This window comes from Nipponia nippon, unplaced genomic scaffold (genome assembly GCF_047370975.1).
Source record: "Nipponia nippon isolate SJK-2023a ecotype South Korea unplaced genomic scaffold, ASM4737097v1 scaffold_2, whole genome shotgun sequence".
NCBI classification, from domain to species: Eukaryota; Metazoa; Chordata; class Aves; order Pelecaniformes; family Threskiornithidae; genus Nipponia; species Nipponia nippon.
Genome location: NW_028262336.1, coordinates 37,419,099 through 37,443,148, shown reverse-complemented (window position 1 = coordinate 37,443,148; position 24,050 = coordinate 37,419,099). Strand labels below are relative to the sequence as shown.

The following is a 24,050-nucleotide window of genomic DNA, read 5'->3' as shown; positions in this document are numbered from 1 at the left end:
TTTTACTAAGTAGTAAGGAACCAATCACCATTCTCTTCCTGAGAAATACTGTTTGTACTTATAGATATTTGGTGTTAGAACAGCTAACTAAAAGCAAGATATGCAAGCCATGCAGAGAAAAATAAAAGAAAAGAAAATGCATGGGATGTGAAGAGAGCAGCAGAAGAAATGGAGTAAAAGGGAACTATGGTGTGAGCTGTAACAAATTCAGAAATTCAAAATGCTTTTTATACTTTCCTATACCAAAAGTTCTGAGTATAGTAACCAAGAGCTGTATTTGAAAATAAGTTTATTTATACTGATTTTTTTATTAGATCTTAATGAGTAAACTAGCTTCTAAGAGCATCAAGTACTTTTTCCACATGAATCCTCTAAATTGAACTGTACAAAATAGTCTCTTTTATATCTAAAAATAGTCAAGCTTTTCATTTTCTTATGTATATTTTGAATTTTTTTTTGATATCTGGAATATGAAAGCGTAGTGAACTGTAGTAGAATCTGTCATCATGTAAAATAGCCAGCATTAATCCAGTAGATCACTCAGCCACTTGAACAGTGACAAGGTGTCAATATACTTCATTAATATGGTAGAATTACAACACTACAGAGATTGATGACACACTGTATGCAAGACCATGAATACTAATACTTAAATCCAATAGAATTTAGCCTAAATTAGATTTGTTAGCTGTCAGGCATCGTTACATAGCATTAATTTTTTTTTCGTGTTACCAAACCACTGCAGAGATGCACACAGACAAAAATCACTTGAGATGTCTGTGTCTATAAACACTACGTGTATTGAGCAGCCTTATGGAAAGAATTCTACCCTAGATAAAAGTATGCCTTGCAAGCTAGTGGCTTCTCTATCATATATCAGAAATGCTCATGATAGTACTGACTGATAAACACAGACTAGCCTAGAGAAGCATCAATTTTTCAACACTTCATTGCTTTTGTTACTGTGGTAAGGCAGATACCATTAACTTAAGACATCAGTATAACTTTTGTTTAATTAATTGTTTAGACTAGCAAATAGTCTTTCTTTTAAAAGGTATCCATGTTCAACCTCCTCGAAAGAAACACATTGAAACATTGTATCAAAACCAGGTTTAAATGAACTCTTTTTAAAGCACAGTACTGTCAAGTTTGAATTTTCTCCCTAAATAGTATTAAAGCTAAATTGCCCCACAGATTACATGCAGACTGTTGATACTAACACCACAGAATCACAGAATCAAAGTAGGTCAAAGTAGATTAGGCAACTGGGCCTTGCGTAGCCCAGTTCCGAGCATCTCTGAGGATGTTCTCCACAATCTCTCTGTGCAACCTGTAGCAGAGTTTTACCACTCACAGGGTGGTTTTTTTTTTTTTCTTGTCTCTAAGTAGAATTGTCCCTGTTGCAACTTGTCCGCATGGCCTCTTGTCTTTTCACTGTGTGCCTATATGAAGAGTTTGGCTCCATCTGTCCTATTCCGCCCACCCTTCTATTAAGTAGTTGAAGACAGCACTAAAATCTCACCTTAGCATCTCTTCAGGCTAGACAACCCCAGTTCTCTCAGTCCACCTCTGTTGGACTCATGGCAGTACATCATTGTTCTTCTTGTACTGGAGAAACCAAGACTGCACACAGCGCTCCAGATGTGGTCTCACAAGGGTTGAACAGAGAGAATAATCACTTCCTTTGACTTGCTGGCTACACTTTTGCAACAGTCTACTACGCAGTTGGCTGCCTTTGCCACAAGAGTACACTGCTGACAAATGTAAAGATGAAGTTCTTACCAATAAACACATTTCACCCCACATGGGTACTTACACGAAAGCACTCAAGAACATAATCATAAATGTGCAGGCATATTGGGCCCTCTACCTCTCAGCACTCTACATGTATATGAAATTAATGGAAGGAATTGCCATCAGATCTCTCATGTGCAGAATGTCCTGTTCTCCCACTCCTGTGCCTCACAGAAAGACTGGAGGTGGAAAGCTGTACAAAGATAACCTTCAAGACGAAAATGGTCTTGCAGAGGGCAAACTTTGAGGTAAAGAATGTTCCTAAGGATTATTTTTACCATTCCATTCCAGCTTACACTTAAACACAATTTACAAATACAGCTTCCTCCCAGGAAAGTTATCTAATATTTATTTTATCCAAGTACCACCATCATGGCTCCCCACCAATGTGTTTAAGGAATGCTGTATCAGAAATAAGCCAAACAAATTGAACAAAAAAAATAAGAAAAATAAAATCTTTGAAAAAATAAACCTAAAACCTCGATAGAGGAGATGTCCACAAAAAAAAAAAAAAAAAACCAACAACAACCCACAACCAAAAAAAACCATCTGCAGAGAAAAAAACAAAATAAAGAGTGCACAAGTTGGAAAGAGTTTGTGAAAAACAGGCTCAGATTCTTCTGTACAATTAAGGACTTGCTCCACAGTCACTTATACAACTTATGTGTCTTAATATTACAAATCTAATGCATAGGAATTAAAAACTTTAAAAAGCCCCCAAACCAATACCTACAAAGAACAACTCCCCCCCCCGCCCCAAAACCACAAAACAAAAAAACCCACTAAACCCAGAAAGTGTTTATGATTCGTTAACTCGGTGACCTATCAGCTTCAATTCTAAGTATATCAATATAACACAAGTAGAATGAAAAAAACCATAATTTCTTAGTATAGTCCCAAGTGTTTTCTTTAGACCCAGGTAGCAAATGCAAACGGTCAACGGCTATCCTTCATTTTTAAGTGAACCTATAATTCCTGGTGGCTTCTCTTTTCCTCCTGATGAGTCCCTACTCCTTTGTCTACTATTTCTCCCTTTCAGCAATTATTCCTTCATGGCCCCAAAAGGCTGAATTTTACTGTCATGGAGTGAGAAAAGCAGTACTCCACTAAAGGTGGAAATGTGTCCTAGCATCAGTACTTAAGATGAGGCTCAGAAAAAGGCTAGAATACAGACAGAATTTCTAAAAGAAGATACCAAATCATTTTAGTAAAAATACAATACCTCAAAATGCGATGCTTTAGGTATAACCTGCTAAAAACCACAATGCAGCTATATACAACCTAAGTATTATGGAAAGTGGGGTTTATGTTTTGTTGGAGGACTAGGAAAAAGAAACTAGCAAAGAAACTATCAGATTTAAATGAAAATCTTTGGTAAAGTCTGAAGCAAGATCTGAGATTTACCTTGTCAATCAAACTACCCATTAAGCCTTAACGCTGTCTGTTATAATTACCCAAAAAAGCCATTGACCCTTTTTTGCTGCTGAGCTTGGGTTCATAAGGACTTACACAGCACAAGTGGAATCCCCAACAAACATTACCATACAAAAGATTATGATCTCCAGCAAAAATATACTGGACATGGAATACACAGTGATTGTCATTCAGTTGCCATGCTCATTTTCATATAGTATAAAAGAAGCACTTTATGCACACACAAGTTGCATATTCATCAACTTATAAAAGACATATTGCTTTACCCTAAAATAGGAAATGTTAAGAGTTACAGCCTTTTATTTACACTGTAGCAGTTCTGCAGCATTGTTTTAAAATCCTGAGTATATGAAAAACGTATACAGTTCTTTACATAATTTTGCACAGTTTAATCTGAAGTTTTCACCCATTTTATAGCAAATTACTTGCTAAATCTAGACTAGTAAAAACAAAACTGATGTGTTCTTACTTTAATTCCTTTGTATGCTTTTTTTGCTTCTGAATTAATTTTTTTCTTTAAGAAATTCAGTTTAAAAAAAAATTCAAACAGAAATAGCAATGGCTTAGGGTTAGTATAGACCTACTATTCTTTCTAATATTTATTATCACAACTAAATAGCTGTAGGAACTACTAAAGATTAGGAATGTATGCACTAAGTTAAATCAAGTTAAAGGTGAGATAAAAGACCTTGCTCTAAAACTTCTACAAAATATAAACCAGAAAGAATCTTACAAAGCAAGCAAACACAGAAAAGGTTGACAAATCAAAAAACCTGTCTGCTTAGAATTTGGTTAATTGTTCGTACATACCTTCTGTGCTTAATCCAGGACTTGAAGTGAATTTTGCTACATCGACAATCTTTACAGCAAACTGTTGCCCTGTTTCCCTGTTGATACATCGCCGCACAACGCTGAATGGACCCCTGAAACACACACACAGAGAAAACAGCAATAAATAACCCATTCTCTTTTATGCGCTGAGCTACAGTTCCATTATTTCTAAACAAAGTTTAGATTCCAACATTCAAGTGTAGTATTTACACAGAAGCTTATGCCTCTCATCCTTGCTGCCCATTAAATATAAAATTAATAATTTTAACTCCAGACTAGTGTAAAGAACACCAAATGAGTTTTGTATTTTCCTGTATTAAAGACATTTTCTCTTACCCTGCCATGTTAGAAAGGCTATACTCCTAGAAACCTTGTGTAATATACTGACGTTATTATTAAATTTTAAGTATACTTTATTTTGATGCATAATCCAAATAGGGAAAAAAAAAAAAAAAAAACCAAACCAGAAGCAAGAAACACATTCTTGCTTTCAGTCCTAAGCTAGAGTTTAGCAAACACTATTTGGAACAACTGAAAGGATATTCCTTTAAAACAATGATAAGAGTAACAGTATTGTTAAGTCATGCTGTTTGGTTTTGTTTGTTTGTTTTACACAAACTAGGTTAATTTTGAGTTTATTTGACATCACTAGATAAAAACAACCTTCATTACAATACTTTGAAAGTCCACAAAAGCTTATAATTTTCACTCATCTATGGCACTTAAAGAACTCCTACAAAAGTTACAGATAAAAAGATTTATTAAAATTAGTTGAAACAGATGTTAGTATTGCACTCAACTAATAAAAAGCTAGTTATTTTTCAAAATTGAAATTACATTTGCCAAAACACAAGTTAAAACAATGGCAACCTTTTAAAAACCATCACCACCAATATGCATTTTTGGAAGCTTCTTTTAGTAGATGATTTAAGTTCTTGGTACCTTGACTTAAAATATGAAATCTTCCATCCAATGTTAACAACAAACAGTACAATCAGATAATTACGGTATTTCAGGCTTTCAAACATGAAAAATTAATAGGTTATTAAAACAGTAGGATTGTTTCAAGACTGCAATAGTTGCAGCAAATCAATCCTTTTTTACTGCCTCTTATTTAATGACTGACATGACAGTTCTAAAGAAATCCATTCTAAAGTCTTCTCAAAAAGACGTAAGGGAAAATTTGAGGATGGAAAGGGCCTCTGTCCAGAAGTTCATCTATTGAGTGAACATTCACCTGCTGAGTGAAATAAATGCTTAAATATAGCTTAAAAGACAAATTCTTCCATTCAAGCAGTGAACTGGAAGTTAGTTTACAGGTTTCTGAGCAATGCGATTGAAAAGCAACACAATTCTCAAAATAAAACGTTCCCTGAAAAGGGAGAAAAGTCCCTCTGAGGGCACTTACAAACCTTTATAACTGGCTTTTGGTATTCCATTACATACCAGATGATTCAAAGTATGTAATTCATCACACTACCAAACCTGTACTCCCATAGCTAAAATCCAATTTTTGTACTTTTTAAACAACATACTTGCAAAGGTTTCTTGAAATAAGATCATTTCTGACACAGAACACGAATACCAAAAACAGTCTATGAATCACAACCTAAATATTCACAAACAAGAAAAATATTTTTTAGCACAACTATATATATGTGAATTATGCTGACGTGCTCAAACAGAACTAACTATACAAGAAAACACATGGGTTTTTTCCTCTTTCCTCGCTCCTAACATACAGTGAAATCCCCCATACTGATGGCTATGTTTCTCCTCTGAATCCACAGCCCACTATTATTCAGTATCTGGTCTTTTACCAACAGTTACCAGGGATGTTTTTAAAAAGATGTTCAGTTAAGACTCTAATACATAGAAATCCACTTACAGCTGTAAATAGAAAAGCCTCAGCTGACTTCATTTGGCATTGGAAGGACTACAGCTATTGTCTCCCCCACATCTCAAAAAGTAATCTTTTATTAAAAAGTCCAATTTTATATAGATCAGTGTCACCTTCTTATCCCAAGTCTCTGCTTACTCTTTTAGCATCTGTTAAAGTAAAATTGCTTTAAAATAGTATAAACACATTTAAATTATGGTAATTTAAAAACATTTTAAAACCTAAACCTCAGCTTTGGAACAACATTGGCAATACTCGTTTTCATTCACAATTGCCATAAATTACTAGAAACTAAATGCATTTCATTAAAATGACCCTTTTGCTTTTCATTCTCATTGTTTTTTCCTCACACAAAGCCTTTCTGAAGACATTAAATAATGCTTTTAACATAATCTGATATAGAATGGCAGATCACTAGAGTGCAGAGACACCTGACAAGACCATATCCTTACTTCTAGGTAGACCCCTAACTTCTGTTCATCCACATAAACTCTATCAATATAAATATTTCTTGCTGTTGACCAAGCTACTTCTAGGTTTCCTGGTTTCCTCAAGTCTGGGCTGGAGAGTCTGCCCAGCCAGCTGAATATGTGCACACACTTCCAGCAGACAAGGGGAGATAGTTAGAGGAATCATAAATTAAAAAGGAGCATACACACTGCAGCTCAAGGGGGATCAGACTTATGGTTATCCCTACCTTTCTCTCCCATAACCATGACTTATTTTTTCTTTCCATTATGTATTAACATTTTAGAACCCTGACCTGAGTGATTTGCTTCCTGCATATTAAGTCTAGCACAAAAAAATTAAGCATTTTATTCAGTTCTGTAACAGCGAGGGCACAAGAGACATCCGTACAGTCTCAACCTTTATGGCCATATTGAAACTTAGCTATGGTTTTAACAGAGCCTTCTCTACTTAGAATGAGGAATACCAAAGACTCTTAAGTAAATAAAAGGTGCTGTAAAGCACAGAAGACAAGAATTCAGTGATGCCCACAATGAACTCATTCTATTAAAAAAATACATCAATTTAGAGTTTCATATAGAAATCAGAATATTTTTAAACATAGCCTAAAAATTCAGCTATTTACAAGCCTCAGATTTTCAACTTTTTCAAAACTAGCTCTCTCATATTCAAGCCACAGACAGTCTCAAAATACTATATGTTATGACAATACATTAGGTGGATACATTCCATGACAATAGCAGCACAATAAAGGCTTAAATTTTCCAATTTTAGGCAATTTTAAAACAGTCATGAGAGGTGCCCTCATCAATTAAGCAGACATCATCAATTCCATGTGCCAAGTAACAGAAAGGAACTTTTAAATAAATTATGGTTGCTGTTAGCTTTTTGACTTTTTCCTCACAGCTGCAATGAAACACAGCAATTTTACAAAGTTATAATAGCCCATGGCGATACTGATTAATCTGAGCCAGAAAACAAAAATACGTGCTTCCTAACACAGTAGTTTCAAACCTTATTTGGAAGTTAAGTAATAAAAGTCTTTCAGGCCACCCTCAGTCTCAGCACTAAAATCACACTCTTCTCAGCCAGAAGAAGGACTACAATATTTCATCTCTCAAATGAGACAAGGAGCCATTCAACAGTTGTGTCTGCCACTGGGGAAACATATATCACATCCCCACTAAATGACAATTTCTATAGCTCATTTTACTAACCCTGCAGCTCAAACTATACAGATATAAAATACAGAGGTGATGCAGACAAAGGAAGGAAAAACTGTAACTCTAGATACAGATCATCAAAACTGTTATAGATAGATCAGACTACTTGCTTGCTTATCTATTAAAATAGAGGAACTGAGTTAAGTTGCATAATAAGACCTTGTAACGGCCATACAAACTAAAATTATAATGTAATGTGCTTTATAATTCATTTCTCTCTCTGCTACCCTTAAGAGACATACCTGCTGAGATATGCAAATCTTTGGTTTCAGACCCATCATCCCACCTCCCTCCAAGCTTTCAAAATCTTTCACTGCAGTTAGCATGCACACAACAGACTACACTAGCTCAAAGTATGAGAATCATTAAAATACACAAGTAGTAAAGGTAGATTATTTTTTCACTGATATTTTGTCAACATTGGCAACAGCACATTCCACCACCTGCAATACTTTGAGTCCCACCTGCAATGTAAACCAAAAAGCAAAATGTATTTTCTTAAACTGAAGCTGGGATGCATGCTGATTTTTGCTGTCTATGGCAGACTGAAATCAAAGTATTACAATACATTATTAAGGAGGTTATTGACTACATGTAGGCCATAAAAAAGTGGATAGGAATGCTGAAGAGGTGCCTCATAACCAGTTCTTTTCATGCTTCCAAAATTTTGAGTAAGCAGGGCAGGTCCTGATGTAGCCTTAACCCTAGTGAAAATATTTTCTGGTGATCAGCTTTACTGTCTAGCACAGAACAGTTAATTTTATATCAGCTAGACACAAACTTGAAGAAAATCAATTATTAATTACTCTCTCCTTCAGAAGTACAACACCTGAATTAGAATAAAATCCTAAAAATTTGAGAACATCAAAGCCTTTTTTACCATCTCCTTCACTTTAAATTATTTTACTTAGTGTATGTCATTAGGACTTCTAGGACTTCAAGTATAAAAATCATAAGCCGGTATTCCACAAACTTTATTTTTTTATACTAATGTTGGTTTATCTGTCTGTTCTGTTTCCTTTCCCCTTTCCTCCAATCCGTGTTGGTATGCAAGAATGAGAACTGGTTGTGATTAAAATATACCTTATTGATTCCTAACAAGCACAAATACTTGCAACCAGTAACTACTGCCTGTTCTCTTCCCATGTCCTGAATGAACTAAGCTGACCTGTGGGAATGGAGTTCCTACTGACGGATGCTGTAAAGACTTTCTGAACCCCTATGCTTCAGAACCCCAAAACTTGAGATTTTTAAGTCATTTACATATCAGATCACCAAGAATTTGCTCAACATCTCTCCCAAGTGAGTCACAATTTTTTGAGGAATTTAATATAAACCAATGCATTTTGGCTCTCAAATTCAGTTTCATTAATTTAATTTTAAGAAAAGTAAGAAACACAAGCTGAACATTTTGTCAGTAAAACCAACAATAGTGAACAAACATCTCTTGAGATGAACAGCGTGCTCCTTTAAAAATGAGCTTCCATTTAGACATAAAAGGCCTCAGATTCCTTTTCCTTATTTAACAGGGGTTAACTATTAAGAACTTGAAACATACAATACAGGTCTTAAAGTTACCTTTATTCAACATTTTAAATGGAAGATCAATGTTTCCTAAAAGGGATTATGTTAGTTTGTTGCATTAAGGTACTATAAAAGTATACTTTATATATATTTTTTTCCCCCCATTTAAAGGCTATGCATTTGCTTACCTAAGCAGCAGGTAACATTGCTTTGTACTAATGTAGTTAATACTTCCAAAACAACTGTATCCAAATTGATGAAAATTGTTGGAAAGAACGCAAATTGCAACCACATTTTAGAGAGACAGAACTCTTTCCCTCTTCACTCATCCATTCCATTTATAATATATACTTGTTCTTTAATTTTCCATTTGATTGAAGTGAACCTCTTTTGAAAATTAAGTATTTTCAACATTAATTAAACCTGCAGTTAGTCACTATATCAGCTCATTTGCACCTGGAACTGCAGCTTAAAACAGTGATTGAACCTCTTTGTGAACTAGCACATTGGATTAGAGGGTATCCACATTCAAAAAACCGTCACTGGCAATGTTGGGTAGACATTTGTTGTTTTATTCTCAAAGGAAAATTTAAAATGCTGCATTATTATGACTGTGGCATTTGGGTTGAAGATCTGATACTTCTTTAGAAAATTAGATATCCCAGTACAAATCACAAAACTGAGTTCCCAAGCAGCAACGTTTCTATCACAAGATTGCTTCAACAGTTCACATCTTCAAAACCAAGTCTGTGTTTTAACTCAGCTTTAGGATAAAGCATACAGAGAACAAAGCACAAGACAGCAGTTCACTGGATCTCAGCCCAATATGAATACATACTTTCTAATACTATTCCAACAGAAAAAAGAATATACAGAGTACCGAAGCTGTGGTTCTAAGGTAGGAAAAAAATTAAACCAACTCACAAGTCTTCCTTCAGATTCATGATCATTTTTGTGAGACACGGTCACTTAAACACCTTTGAAAGTACTCATAGTGCTTACACAGTATTTGAGTACAATGTAGCTTTTCTTTTCTAATGATTTTGTAAATAATGAAATAACTGGAGGAAGGCCACTGAGTAAAGTGGTAGGGTTTGAAACAGGTCATTTAAAAACAGTGAAACCTAAGTCAAGAAAAGATTTGGAAATGGCAGGCATTTTTTAAATAATAGCATTTAAGGAATTTAAAATATAGTACCTAAGTGATAAAACATGATTTATAAGAAATTATTGTTACACCTTAAAAATATTCAACTACTATCTATTTTAAAGGCTTAAGCAAGCTTCTATACATAGGAACAAAAACTTCAGGGAAAACACTTGTCAAAAAAAAAACCAAAACAAAAAACCCGGCGTAACTTATACTTTGGTTATTCGACACAGAAATACCTGGTGGGTGGCGAGGGTGGGGGAATGTGCAAAAAAAAAGCATAGTCATATCAATGCAGTGCGTTGTAAGAGCTAATCAGACAACCAGAATGACCTTATCACTCAGTCTTTCTACTGTCAGAAGCAACTCCAGTCAGAAGCAGAGGCTGCTAGTGTGGACCAGAAACCCAGTCATGGTGCTCCTTCCAACCTACTGCCCTTCAGGCACCATTCCCCTCATTGCAGTGTTATTAGAACCTGCTTTTTCAGCCCTCCTCAAAGTCTTACCTGACACAGAAAGGGAAGAAATGAAAACTAAAATTGAAAAGACCACCACTCAACTACGTTCAGTGCCAAAATGTTGGCAGAGCTACCCCAGCAAAAAAGAGAGAGCAGACAGGAGGAGCTTCCAGCCTTTTTTCCCTGGTTGTTTTTTGGTTTTTTTGGGTTTTTTTTGTTGTTTTTCTTAAAAATTTCTTTCCTTCCATGGGAAGATACAAAAGTAGCCACTCCAGTGCTTGTGAAAGTGAAACACTCCCCAAGAAAACCTTAGGGTATGCTTAGAATTTATGCAACATCCTGAAGAAAATATTTACTTTCAATTTTAAGTTTTTCTTGTATAATTCAGAAGCTTGTTTACATGTTTTTCTCACCATAAAAGCAAAACACTGGCAGAAAGAGATCTCTTCTGCTATCCTGTCTTTCCTGCCTCCAACCTGCAAGGGGGATAGGCTATCCTTAACTGATCTGTAACCTCTGTCAACAGAAACGGTAAGTTTGTGGCCTGATTTTTCTTCTTATCAAGCAAAAATGCAAGAGTGAATTTATCAGTCGTTCTACATTTTAATATATTAGGTATCTATCTACCAAATCTCTTAGGCAAACATATGCTATGAACAGATGCTGGTATGTAAAAATATCTTTAATATATCTGTAGTTTGTAAACAACTCATATTTTACATTGACCAGATGGGATATTGAGGAGATGGGAAAGGAAGAACATTGAAATAAGATGCTCACTAGATTCTCTATGCTATTACCATGAAATAAAAATTTCAGCACCAGTCATGAATGACATTCTTCACATGCAAGCTATTCAGAAAATATTTTTATGTTCACATATACCACAACACCCTTCATTTTCATAATTCCATAATTATCAATTAACACTGACCTTATCTTTGTAAAGTCTCCCATTTTATTCATAGACTCATAGAAGAATTTAGGCTGGAGGTTACCTCTGAAGAGACATGCTGAATAAATTTTGTCAGAATGTCTACTTGATGCCATCAAAAATTATACTACCTGGTTACTTTTTAACAAAAACAAAAAACAAAAAAAAAAGAAAAACAGCAGAAACTACCTCACTCTCTGAAAACAACCATTTACAAATAATTATTCACCTCAGCATACAGGCAAGCAAATTCTGCTTTCAATAATTATTGTAGTAACAGGTTTCATGGTCTTAAAAGACTTGGTCTGAAAACTGCAGCCATAGCAGGAATAGTAATAGTAAGTGTACTTTGTTAAGACCTATAAGGTTTTTGGAAGAAGATCAGACATCAGCTGCTGGGCGGCGTTCCGAGGGGCATGCTTCCACATGAAGGGCCACGTGATACATACGGAAGACTGAAGGGTTTTTGGAGCAAGATTACAGTACATCATGTCAAGTTCATGTTCGGATGATACTGAAGCATGATGACTGTTTTAAAGAGAAGCAATAGCTATTGACATAGAATAGCTCTTTCAAGAGACTGTCCTCGGACCTTCCTTTATGTCCTATTTTTCAGCTCATTAAAGGTCATTTGCAAGAGAAGGGTCAAGACCTCAAATTCAAGTAACTCCTAAATAGCCTTCTTAAAAGAGTTCAGGCTCTTGGCTCTATGGATTCCATTTTTAGCTCATTTCTTCCTTGATAATCTGTTTCCAATGATTCATTACTAATTTGCTTTTGCTGCAAGATTAGACATTGGACATTATTTTCACTTTCCTAAATCAGTACAGAGAAATAATTTTTTGTTCCTTCTTTCATCCATTTGGAAATGGGACACACAATCAGTCACTTTCTTGAAGACTGAGGCTGCTAGCATAACATTTTAGATCTAAGACATGTATGTACTAAGCATACACAGGTAAATTATGAGACATTCTCTTGACTAAGATATAAATAATTGTAAGGGTCTCAGAAAATGGTGCTGTTTTTTAAGTGTTGATGAGAAAAAAGAATGAAAATTGGTTTGTTAAGCTGAGATGAAACATCCTGTCCCCTCATCAGTGAAGAACTCAAGAAACTGATGACAAATATGACTCTCCTCTCTCTCTCTGGTTCGCCTTAAGGCACGTGAGAAACTACATCTCATGCAAGAAGTGATTTAGGGCAGGTGGAGACTGGTAATCAAAGCACAAAACCTACTTCTTGAACAGGAGAGGGGGGGGAATAAGGAGAGCTTTGTTCACTGATAAATTCCCACTGGAAATACTGCAATAAACGCATGGAATCAAAATCCCCAAAATTTTATTTTTACGCTCTTTCTGTAACACTCCACGGAAGAATACAACACACCAGCATCTGAATCAAGAGCATCAGTTCAAAAGTGTTCAGAAAAACTGTTCTCCTAACAGACTCCTTTAATATCTGACAAAATCTTTTTCCCCTTTCTCTTCTTTGCGAAGAAAGACCTAGTGCACAAGATCAGGAGGCAGTGAAGGAAATCTGGAAAAAAATTTATAAAACTACAGTAGGTAAGAAATCATTCAACAGTGAGAAGAAAAGCAGCAAGAATGAATGAATGAATGTGTTAAAAAGAACACTTCAATCACAGGAATAAAAGGGAGTATATTAAAAATAATAGCTTTGCCTCCAAAAGAATAAAGAAAGATTCTGGAGTATCTTCAGCCTCATCAGCTAGAGACAATGATCATTACTTTTCTCTTTTCCCATTCGGAGAACCTTTTTATCCCATTCTTGTATTAACACAGCCTTGTTCCCTCTCAGGCTGTGGCTTCACCAGCATTTCTTCCGCAGCAGTACTGGCCAAACCAGCAACGCTTCTAGCTATGTTGTTGTCCTGAAACAGCGTTGGCATGGTTACACTGAACCAAATCAAAGAAGAAACAAAACCCACCCAAATATCCCACACAAACCACTTCTCCCTTTTTTTACTGTGTTACTTTTCATCCAGAGCAATTGCTTGATTTGGCTTAAGGCATGGTTACACACAGAGCTGTGTCAAGACAGTCAAGACCAGAAACACATGGCTAGGACACAGCAGGTGCTTAAGCAGCTAAAAGTGAATCTAGTCTCAGACCACAATGATTTTTCATATGGTCCTGCAGCAACCTGTAGGACCCGCACTAATATAGCATACGTGCAATCATGCAATGAAGCAAAAGAACTCATCTAACTGAGAAAGTCTTAGGTAAATCCACATATAGCTGGCTCCACCGTGCATATTTTGTCTTGCAAGTACAAGTGCTTTCGACAACACATAGCACACAGAGCAAGATGAGAAAGAAGAATGGGAATATGTCAGCCACCACTGTTGCCAAAAATTCCTTCATGAGATTACACCCTCAGGTGAACTTACATGCATTAACTGCTCCCTACAACCGAAAGGAAAGAAACTTACCATCTCTCCCTCCTGCATTGTGGTTCTATTTTAAATTTCCACTTTAAGATTATTAATGGCCACTTTATATCTATTAGTCCTGCTAACAAAACTGAGCTTACATACTGCTTCCTCTTCTCTCTCTCTCACAGATCTTGCCAAGCCTAACAAAATGCACTTTTTAATGATAGGCTCTCTCATTTCAGAATCTCTTCCCTGCATCTGTTCCAGTTTTAATTTTTCTTAAGAAAAGCAACCAGAACTATGAGCAGTACTCCAGATGAGGTCTTAGCAAAAGTTTGCACAATGTTAATGATGCTTTCTTCTCTGCCGGAAATATTGTGCCTGGGACAATCCTGTACTCGCCTTCTCCACACCTACATCATAAGGCCCCCTAGTTTAGCTGCATTCTTCTACTCAGTTGTTTCCAACCAAGCAGCCTTAGCCTACCCCAAAGCCTGTTACTAGTTTTTCCATTCTCAAGTGGTGGATCCTATATTTAGAAGTTCATAATTTCCACTACTATAGTCTTTGGTTTTTTTCCTTTCTGGATGATGTCCAGATCCTCCTTTGCAGCAATTATCCTCAAATGTTGGATCAAAACAGTTTAATCAGTATGGTTCAGTTTCGTGTTTTTTCTTTTAAAATAACCTGCAGACAACTAATCCAAAACTGACCAGTGAGAAAACTTCACTTTTTTCAGTATTTCCTCTTTGAATGCTCTGTCTTCATTTCTTCTTTAGTCCATTATGGAATACTTCACATTTATCATATTGTAATCTTTTTGTTTGTTTTAAAGAAATTAGGAACCCAATCTACAAGAGGGAAGTGAGAGGGAAGCACTAGCAGATCTGACCGATAGAAGGGGTTTTCTCATTGCTTAGAATACACCACCACAATTCAGCTGCCTCAACACTGCTGCAATACAAAAATCAGAAGTTCTCTATGCGTACATGAGAATGGAGAAAGGTACAACTAACTTGCATGGGCCACTACAGAAGCAGAGGAGAAACTTAACATTTTTGTTGGAAATAACCTCCTGTAAATACTGTTGTTATATCTGTGGTAACATATGACAGCTCCTCAAAATTAAAAATGTGTCACCTTTATACTGTAACATGCAAAAAGTTCACAAATTCTTTCAGGGTCTCTCTCTTCCCTATATCTGACTAACAACAAAACTCCTATTTAATTTGCTACCACTATACAATAGTTAAGTCTCAAACTTGAAAGATAGCAATGGTCAAACAAAGCAATGTTTTTAAAACACATACATATACTAGAAATTGGTATCTCCCACAAAATCAATAGCTGAATCTAAACAGAATTTATTCTGGTAATAAGTTAAATCAAAATTGCTTCCTGTATAGCTCAATATTTAAATTTTGTGGTTTTTTTAAAAAAAAAAAAATCTCAGTTCAGTTTAACTGTCACTTAAAATAGCCTCAAGGATATTTCTGTGTACACACGAAGTCACAAGACCCTTTGGAACCAATAAATAGAAGTTACTGCAGTCAGCAAGAGAGACCAAGTTTCTAAGCGAGAAAGTTCTCTGGTGTGGCACTGATCAGTAAAGCTAAATTATCCAAAGAATCTTGATCCAGACAGACAGCTTCCTGTACTTCTTACAGGAGTTTGGCCTCTGAACTGCTAAACACCTTCATGTGTTAGGAAAATGAAAATTATCCTGAAAAGAAAGGCGGTCTTGTGTGTCTCAAAAGTATGCAGATTAGTATTAAATTTCATAAGTTGTCATCAAGATCATATATGAAGTGAAGGAAAACATAAATACTTGAGGTTTTCTTTTAAAGATGTTGGAAGACTTCTGATATTTCAGAAATCTAATTTATGACTCAAATCATCAGCCTTTAGGGTGATTCATAACGTTTTAAATTATGGAAGGATTATGGGATTTATTAAGAACATTCAGCTGAATATTGGGAAAAAACTTCCTGGTTATGATATTTATAGAAGGTTGTTGAATTCTCTCTCTAGGGGAGAAATGAATGAATTCTGACCTCTTGAAATCTGAAGCTTTCAACAATGTACTGGAATGAAAAATCTGACACAGAAAAGGTAAGAAATTTTAGTTTCTCTCTTCTATCTGGATCTGTTAGGTTTCTGAACAGTAGTTCCTTGTATTTTTATAAATTTAATGCATATAAACTACTGTTCAAAGTCAGGGTGGATTTTTATTTTTTTTAATTTTTTTTAAAGTACAGATTGCATTTCAACAGCCTAGATATCTCTATTAGAAAACATTAGTCTATACCATTTGTACTACTTCAGCCTTTTTCTAAACTTTAAACAAGTTACTTTTTAGTAGTTTATTTAGAAATGTCATCTCACTAACTTCAAAAATTAAAGATGTCTTAGAAAAAGCTAATGCAGCTACAAGAAAAACCTTTAAAACTAAACAGGGCTACTCACTTTACTAAATATTTGGGAGGTATATTGTTATAGAGTATAGTAGGAAAACTAACCACTGTTTGCAAAAGTAACAAACACCCTATGTATTTAAACACGAAACATCAGCTTCCTGTAACACAATTGTTAATGAATTTAAAATTCAACTCTTCTCTTCATGTGCTAATTTAAAGTTCTCTCCTTAGCATGATCTTGTCATTAGAAAGACTCTACCATACAAAATATCTTATATTAACTACAGGACAATTATTCCTATATGAACTATAATAATCTACAAGACAATTATTAGTACACATACAGCATGATTTATTCTATGATCATTTCACAATTTCTTTATTGAAAAACCTACAACATTATTTTTCTAATTGCTAAACATTTAATAGAACTGTTAAAAACCTGAAACTAAATGTAAAGCCTTTATTTAAAAGCCACATTTAATATTTTTCCTTTTTTTCATTACAAAAATCCAGCTGGTGGCCAGTCACAAGTGGTGTTCCCCAGGGCTCAGTACTGGGGCCAGTTCTGTTTAATATCTTTATCAACGATCTGGACATGGGGATGGAGTGCACCCACAGTAAGTTTGCAGCCAACACCAAGTTGGGCGGGAGTGTTGATCTGCTGGAGGGTAGGAAGGCCCTACAGAGGGACCTGGACAGGCTGGATCGTTAGGCCGGGGCCAACTGTATGAGGTTCAGCAAGGCCAAGTGCCAGGTCCTGCACTTGGGTCACAACAACCCCATGCAACGCTACAGGTTTGGGGAGGAGTGGCTGGAGAGCTGCCCAGTGGAAAAGGACCTGGGGGTGTTGGTTGACAGCCACCTGAACGTGAGCCAGCGGTGTACTCAGGTGGCCAAGAGGGCCAATGGCATCCTGGCTTGTATCAGGAACAGCGTGGCCAGCAGGACCAGGGAGGTGATAGTGCCCCTGTACTCGGCACTGGTGAGGCCACACCTCGAGTACTGTGTTCAGTTTGGGGCACCTCACTACAAGGACATCAAGGTACTAGAGGGTGTCCAAAGAAAGGCAACGAAGCTGGTGAAGAGTCTGGAGCACAAGTCTTATGAGGAGCGGCGGAGGGAGCTGGGGTTGTTTAGCCTGGAGAAGAGGAGGCTGAGGGGAGACCTTATTGCTCTCTACAACTACCTGAAAGGAGGCTGTAGCGAGGTGGGGGTCGGTCTCTTCTGCCAAGTAGCAAGTGATAGGACCAGAGGAAATGGCCTCAAGCTGCGCCAGGGCAGGTTTAGGTTGGATATTAGGAAAAACTTCTTCACTGAAAGGGTTGTCAATGCACTGGAACAGGCTGCCCAGGGAAGTGGTTGAGTCCCCCTCCCTGGAGGTATTTAAAAGACATATGGATGTGGTGCTTAGGGACATGGTTTAGTGGTTGACTTGGCAGTGGACTCTATGATCTTAAAGGTCTCTTCCAACCTAAACAATTCTATGATTCTAAAAAAGGAAAAGCTGCCTGGATCAATTTCCCAATCAGCTCTGAGATACAGTTGTACTAAAGTTTGTGCCAGTACCAATGTGAAGATAGCACAGGGGTGCTAGCAACCTGCCAGGGGAGGACAAGGTTTTTAGTACTGCTTTTTTAAAAAGACCAAACAACAAATTATTCCTGGAACTATGAAATTAGCAGGAATCAGAGCATTGACTCCATCTCTGCATGATTGTGTAAGGTACACACACTGAAAGATCCCAGGCTCCTGCAAGTGATTATTTGACCTTTGGAACATTGACAAAAATAGGAAGTTGAATTCATGGTCCAGGTCAGGAACAGCATCTGACATTTCACTAGTTTCCAGCTGCCCTTTATTTCTTTTTACTTAAGGACTGAATAGTGAAATGAGGCAGATGAGCAACACCTTGGGTCCAAGAGCAGATCTCCGTTTGTTTCCTTACATATTCTCACACCAACAAGCAAAAAATCAAAGTAGTCTTTCAGTTATGTCACTCTAAATTCAAATCAAACTAAAAGAGATTTCAGCTACAATGATAAATGCTGTGGTCCCTGATTTGGACCACAGAATCAAGGTAATTGCCCAACTTACTGCCTCAAAGCACCAAACCCCACCTGTGCACTGATATTCTTAAAAAAAAATTAAAAAAAAATAAAAAATCTTGTGACACTGGTAGAAGTCCTAAAAAAGAATTAGGACACTGGTCAGTAAGAAATTTGCTGCTGCCTATTTGAGGCATTCCCAAGTCTGGCTTGCTTGGCTGCCACAAGTAGCCGGTGGCAGCTGCTATTGCTGTCACCAGCAAGGAGCCCAGCAGTAGAAATGCAGCTTCCAGCTTTGTTCTAGGCTATATACACATGAAGGAGTAAGCACATATCGACATCAACTTCCCTGTCTTTTTAAAAGAAAGCAAAACCAGAAAATGTAGCTAGTACTATGGTTTGAATGATGGCACGTTCTCGGAGCTATAGAGAATCCCAAGTATTCAAACAGTGACGTTACAAATTTGAACAAAACTAGGATTTAAAACTGCCAATTGCTTTTTGACTAAATGTATGAGCACGTGCTACAGAAAACTACCATAGCACCCTCTGGCTTTATACTAGAAATTTCATTTTAAATGTAAGTCTAACCTTATTTTTAGATTAATTAGGGCTATACAAAATAGAACCAAAAGTAAACTGCTAAGAAAGGCAACATTTAGGGAAAAGTGAACGAGGAGAAGAGTGCTGGCAGTTGAGGATGGGGGAGAGGGAAACAGGAAGAAGAAATCAAATTATACTACTTTTTCTTCATTATGCTTCTCCAGTCAAAATAATTTAAAGAGAGAGAGAAAAAGAGAAAGAGAAGTGCTACAGATTGCAGAGGATACAGAGAGTATTGCTCAACCACAAAAAGCAACTTCCTGTTGGCAGGGTTTTCAAATAACTGTACAACATTACTTATAAAGATGTAAAAATGTAAATACCTGACACTCAATACTTTGCGTCAAACAGGTACAAGTGAAAACCAAAACCCAACCAAAAACAACCCCCAAAACTTTAATGAAAGCTTATGATGATACTTATTCCCTTCAAGCACCCATCCAGCAGTTTTAAAATCACACTAACTGGGCAAGCGGTTGTGCAGCTCAAGTTGGGAACAAGGATTTACTTGGCTTATTTGAGGATCAAGGACTTTTAGGAAGTGACACTTTCTACCCACGTATGGCAAAAAGCATTTTTGCCAACAAGGTGGTCATCCTAGTAAAGGAGAGTTTTACAGTAGGAATGACAGGGAAGGGAAATGAGGACCAAAGTGAGCAGGGTGATATGGACAGCAGAGACCTTGTAATGCCTGATTTCAAGCTTAATAAATAAGGAAGTCCCTATAGGACAGCACAGGAACAGCTCTCGTACCTCTTCTGGGAAATCACAACTAGGTGCCTCTCTGAAGTGCCTGTACCATAACTCATGCTACATGGGGAATTAACATGAAGAGTCAGATGTCTGTATGCAGGTGCAGGGCTACAGTCTCATTTGGTTCACAAAAAACATGGTGGGCTGGCTCACACAACTGGAGTGCTAGAATGGGTGGGTACAAGGCTTTAGAAAGGACAGGCTGGGACAGTAAGGAAGGGGAGTTGCTCTTTATGTAAGAGAGCAGCTTCATATATGGAGCTCTGCCTTGGAACTGATGCGGAGCCAGGTGACAGACTATGGGTCAGGATTAGCATAAAACCAATATGGGAGACATTGTGGTGGGTGTCTGCTGCAGACTGCCTGGTCAGGAAAACGCAGAATCATAGAATGGTTTGGGTTGGAAGGGTTTTTTAAAGGTCATCTAGTCCAATCCCCCTGCCATGGGCAGGGACATCTTTCACTAGATCGGTTTGCTCAAAGCCCCATCCAACCTGACCTTGAACACCTCCAGTAATGGGGTATTTACTTCTCTAGGAAACCTGTTCCAGTGTCTAACCACCCTCACAGTAAAGAACTTTTTCCTTGCGTCCAATCTAAACCTACTCTTTCAGTTTAAAACCATTGCCCCATCTCTTGTCACTACAGGCCTTGGTAAAAAGTCTCTCTCCATCTTTCTTATAAGCCCCGCTTATATATTGACAGACTGCAATAAAGTCTCACTGGAGCCCTCTCTTCTCCAAGCTGAAAAACCCCAACTCTTTCAGCCTTTCTTCATAGGAGAGGTGTTCCAGCCCCCTGACCGTTTTCATGGCCCTCCTCTGGACTCGCTCTACCAGGTTCATGTCTTTCTTGTGCTAGGGACCCCAGAACTGGACACAGTACTCCAGGTGAGGTCCCATGAAACAGATGAGGTCTTTTTCAGAGAACTGGAAGCTGCCTCAGGTTTGCAGGCCCTGGTCCACATGGTAAACTTTAAACACCCTGATATCTGCTGGAGGGACATAGCCGCAGGGTGCATGAAATCCAGGAGGTTTCTGGACTACATTGATGGTAACTTCCTGACACAAGTCACTGAGCAACCAATGAGCGGAGATGGTCTGTTGAAACCTCACACTTACAAAGAACTCAAAAAGGTCAGGGGCAACCTTTGCTGCAGGACCACGAGATGGTGGAATTCAGGATCCCAAGAGGAAGGAACAAGGCAAAAAAAGTATCACAACCCTAAACTTTAGCACAGAAATGAGAGCAGAAGATTTGTAGTTTACTAGCACACCTAGCTAGGCACAAAAATCAATGAATGATGGCAAATACAGAGCAACAAAAGAAAACACTGATGTCAGAAAGCAGCTTTGACATCTTGCAATACCAGAATTAAAAGGGAATTTTAATCAGGCTGTTTTGTATTCAGTCATTTAGATACAAAATCTACTTGTTCAGATAACTGTCGGTATAAGAGTTTTGCTCCAAACTCAGCTGTATATTTTAGTTTCCAACTTACTTTAGTGTCTGTGGCATCCCCAGATAAACTCTTATAATAAATTATGGCTTCATTAGAAGCTCAGCAATACCCCTGCAGACAGAAACTTTATTGGCTGATAGTACTAAACTAAGTTTCACACTAAAGTGAACATGTGGCAACATATTTAGAGCAGTGACTCCTGCATACCATGAGGGATTCCTATACCCAATTCCCTGGCAAAACTGCTATAATATTCAAAACACTCACTCAAAATAACAGCAACTCTAAGGAGATATCCAAGCTGGATCTAGCCTTTCCATGGACTTTCAGTTGAGGTAGCTGAATGAGTACATTAATAATAATATAAACTGGCATAGATATACATGATGCACATATACACACACACACAAACCTCGCCCCCATATATGTACACACACAGTTAAAATGCGGTATGCCAAAGCAATTCCAATGTATGTACAAGCCAAATCTTTTGCAAACACTTTGGAAATCTAGTTTTCTTCTCTGAAAATACTTAATTTGGGACTGAATTACTGAGCCATCATTAAATAGCTCAGATCATTCTTCTATATTTAATTGTACTGGAGTTCTTATTCTGCAAGGCCCAAGTATGCAAGCTAACTCATGGTCACAACAGAAAGTTACCAGATAGAGTTATTTCATTCTGAAAAGATGACTGATAAAAGCATAATTTAAAGTTTTCAGTTCCACCCCCTCTTGCATAAAATGCAGATGTCTAAAGTATAAATTTTCACCACGTTAAAGTTATATATTTTAGTTATTGTAGCACACCAGCACAAAAACATCTTGTGACATGGGTTGACAATGAGGCAAAACCCCAATAATTTAAGACCTGATATTAAACTTGATAGTGTTCAGTAGCATTTATCAACAGTGTAGTTGCTGATCAGACTATTTAATCAATCCTGTAAAAGTTACAGCTGAGCAAAATTCATCAGTCACAGACCTTAGTTTGCTAAAAGACAAAAAAGTGCTTATGTCTATGAAGCACCTCAAGATTTGGCTTCACAGAACAGCAAAAAACAATTCAGCAGGATTGACTGATACCTCTTGTCAGCCTGTCAACTGATAAACTTCTTTCACTAGGGGTCCTACGTTCTTTACGCTTTTCACCCATTAGCTAAAATCTGTGCATTAGTACAAACAGAAAAACAAGGATATAAATTTTCTTGTTTCTTCAGGAAAGTTAAAAAAATTAAAACCCAATAAAACTGTAAACCCAATGCATTACTGAAATTTACCATTCCTCCTGGCAATTACTGCTATGTAATTCTCAAGAATAACTGTCTTTAGCACACAGAAAACTCCACTTCTACAAATTGCAAGTTAAACAGCAACACAAGGAGCCTGTTCCAGTTTTGCAAGGTCTATATTAATGATTTGTAATAAAGGCTTCCTTTATTGTATTTTAGTCAAGCACAGATTTGGATTTTTGGTTAGAATGCACAGTTATGTCCCATCTCCTCTGTTTCCCTATCCATCCTTCCCATCTATTGAAAAAGGTTTAGCTTCAGATCACAATCTTACAAAAGACAATCCTACACAAATATTTTAATCAATATTTTTATGTTATGCATCAGATCTTTATCTAGGAACACCAGGCACTGAATTTAAGTTAAAAAAAAATTCCTCTACAGACAGCAGAAATGAAACAGCAGAATACATTTAGAATACAGACTATTTTCAATAACTGATAGTTATTTAAATCCATAGGCAAGATTTAAAAACAAATAAAACTGAGTACCGCAGAAGTCTCACTTCTGAAGTTCTTACAGAAAAGGCGTGCTAAAGGCTTTGAAAATCAGTTATGATTCTATGTTGATATGCATATATATTCACAAGAGCATGGTGTAGATACGCAACATCTGGTATTCACGTTCCCTCTCCCCAGGTAAACCCTTGATACCAGAAGAAAATCACAGGAGACACTGCTCCTTCACCCCTCAATTCTTTAGGAGGCATGAGTGAAATGTAGAGCTATAGAAGTTTTCCATCTACCAATATTTTATAGGAGAATCCCCATATTTTTTAAAAATTTCTTTAAATAAACCCAAACGTTTTAAAAGCTACATCATAATCTGCCTAAATTAAGTTTCCAATTACCCTACTGAGAGCAAATAAGACCACTTTGGGGGAAGAAAACAGCAGTTTATGGAGGTTTTCATTCAAAATTTAAGCAGTCCTGGGATACCAACAGAGAAAAAGCTAGCTTCTGTGCTTTCACGTACACTGGCAAAGAAATAAGGACATCACAAATTTACCAATAAAGAGAAAATACAAATGGATGATGCTCCTTTTCTCAGAGCGTTCTACTCTTCTACTGTTTGCAAAAGTTATGTTGAAAGCTATGAAAATGAATAGAGCTGCCTATACAGCAACAGATCAGAATCTGCTCAGACCTCCTTCATATTAGGAGAACTTTGTAGCAAGCTCTTAAAATTCTTCTCCTCTATATGGTCATGAAGTTTGACAGAACCATGACAGTAGTTCTTCTATCCACCTTGCAGCACCCAAAACTACCATATTCTCTACAAATCTTCACGAAAAGCTCCCTTGGTAATTGACTAATGACTACTTGCCTTACACATAGCATCTTTCTTTGCACCTGAAGATC

General features: G+C 37.0%; 1 protein-coding gene across 9 annotated transcripts in view; it reads right to left on the bottom strand.

The window, feature by feature from the left end:
• CASK (calcium/calmodulin dependent serine protein kinase) overlaps positions 1–24,050 on the bottom strand; it is a 234,217-nt gene that overhangs the window by 167,552 nt on the left and 42,615 nt on the right. For 8 of the 9 annotated variants that reach the window (XM_087756254.1, XM_087756258.1, XM_087756261.1 and 5 more), the window contains exon 2: positions 4,039–4,151. In XM_087756254.1, coding sequence (XP_087612380.1) covers positions 4,039–4,151 — 113 coding nt within the window. Of the gene's footprint in view, positions 1–1,522; positions 1,542–4,038; positions 4,152–24,050 lie in introns of those variants that run through there. The other variant, XM_087756262.1, reaches the window with a different exon arrangement.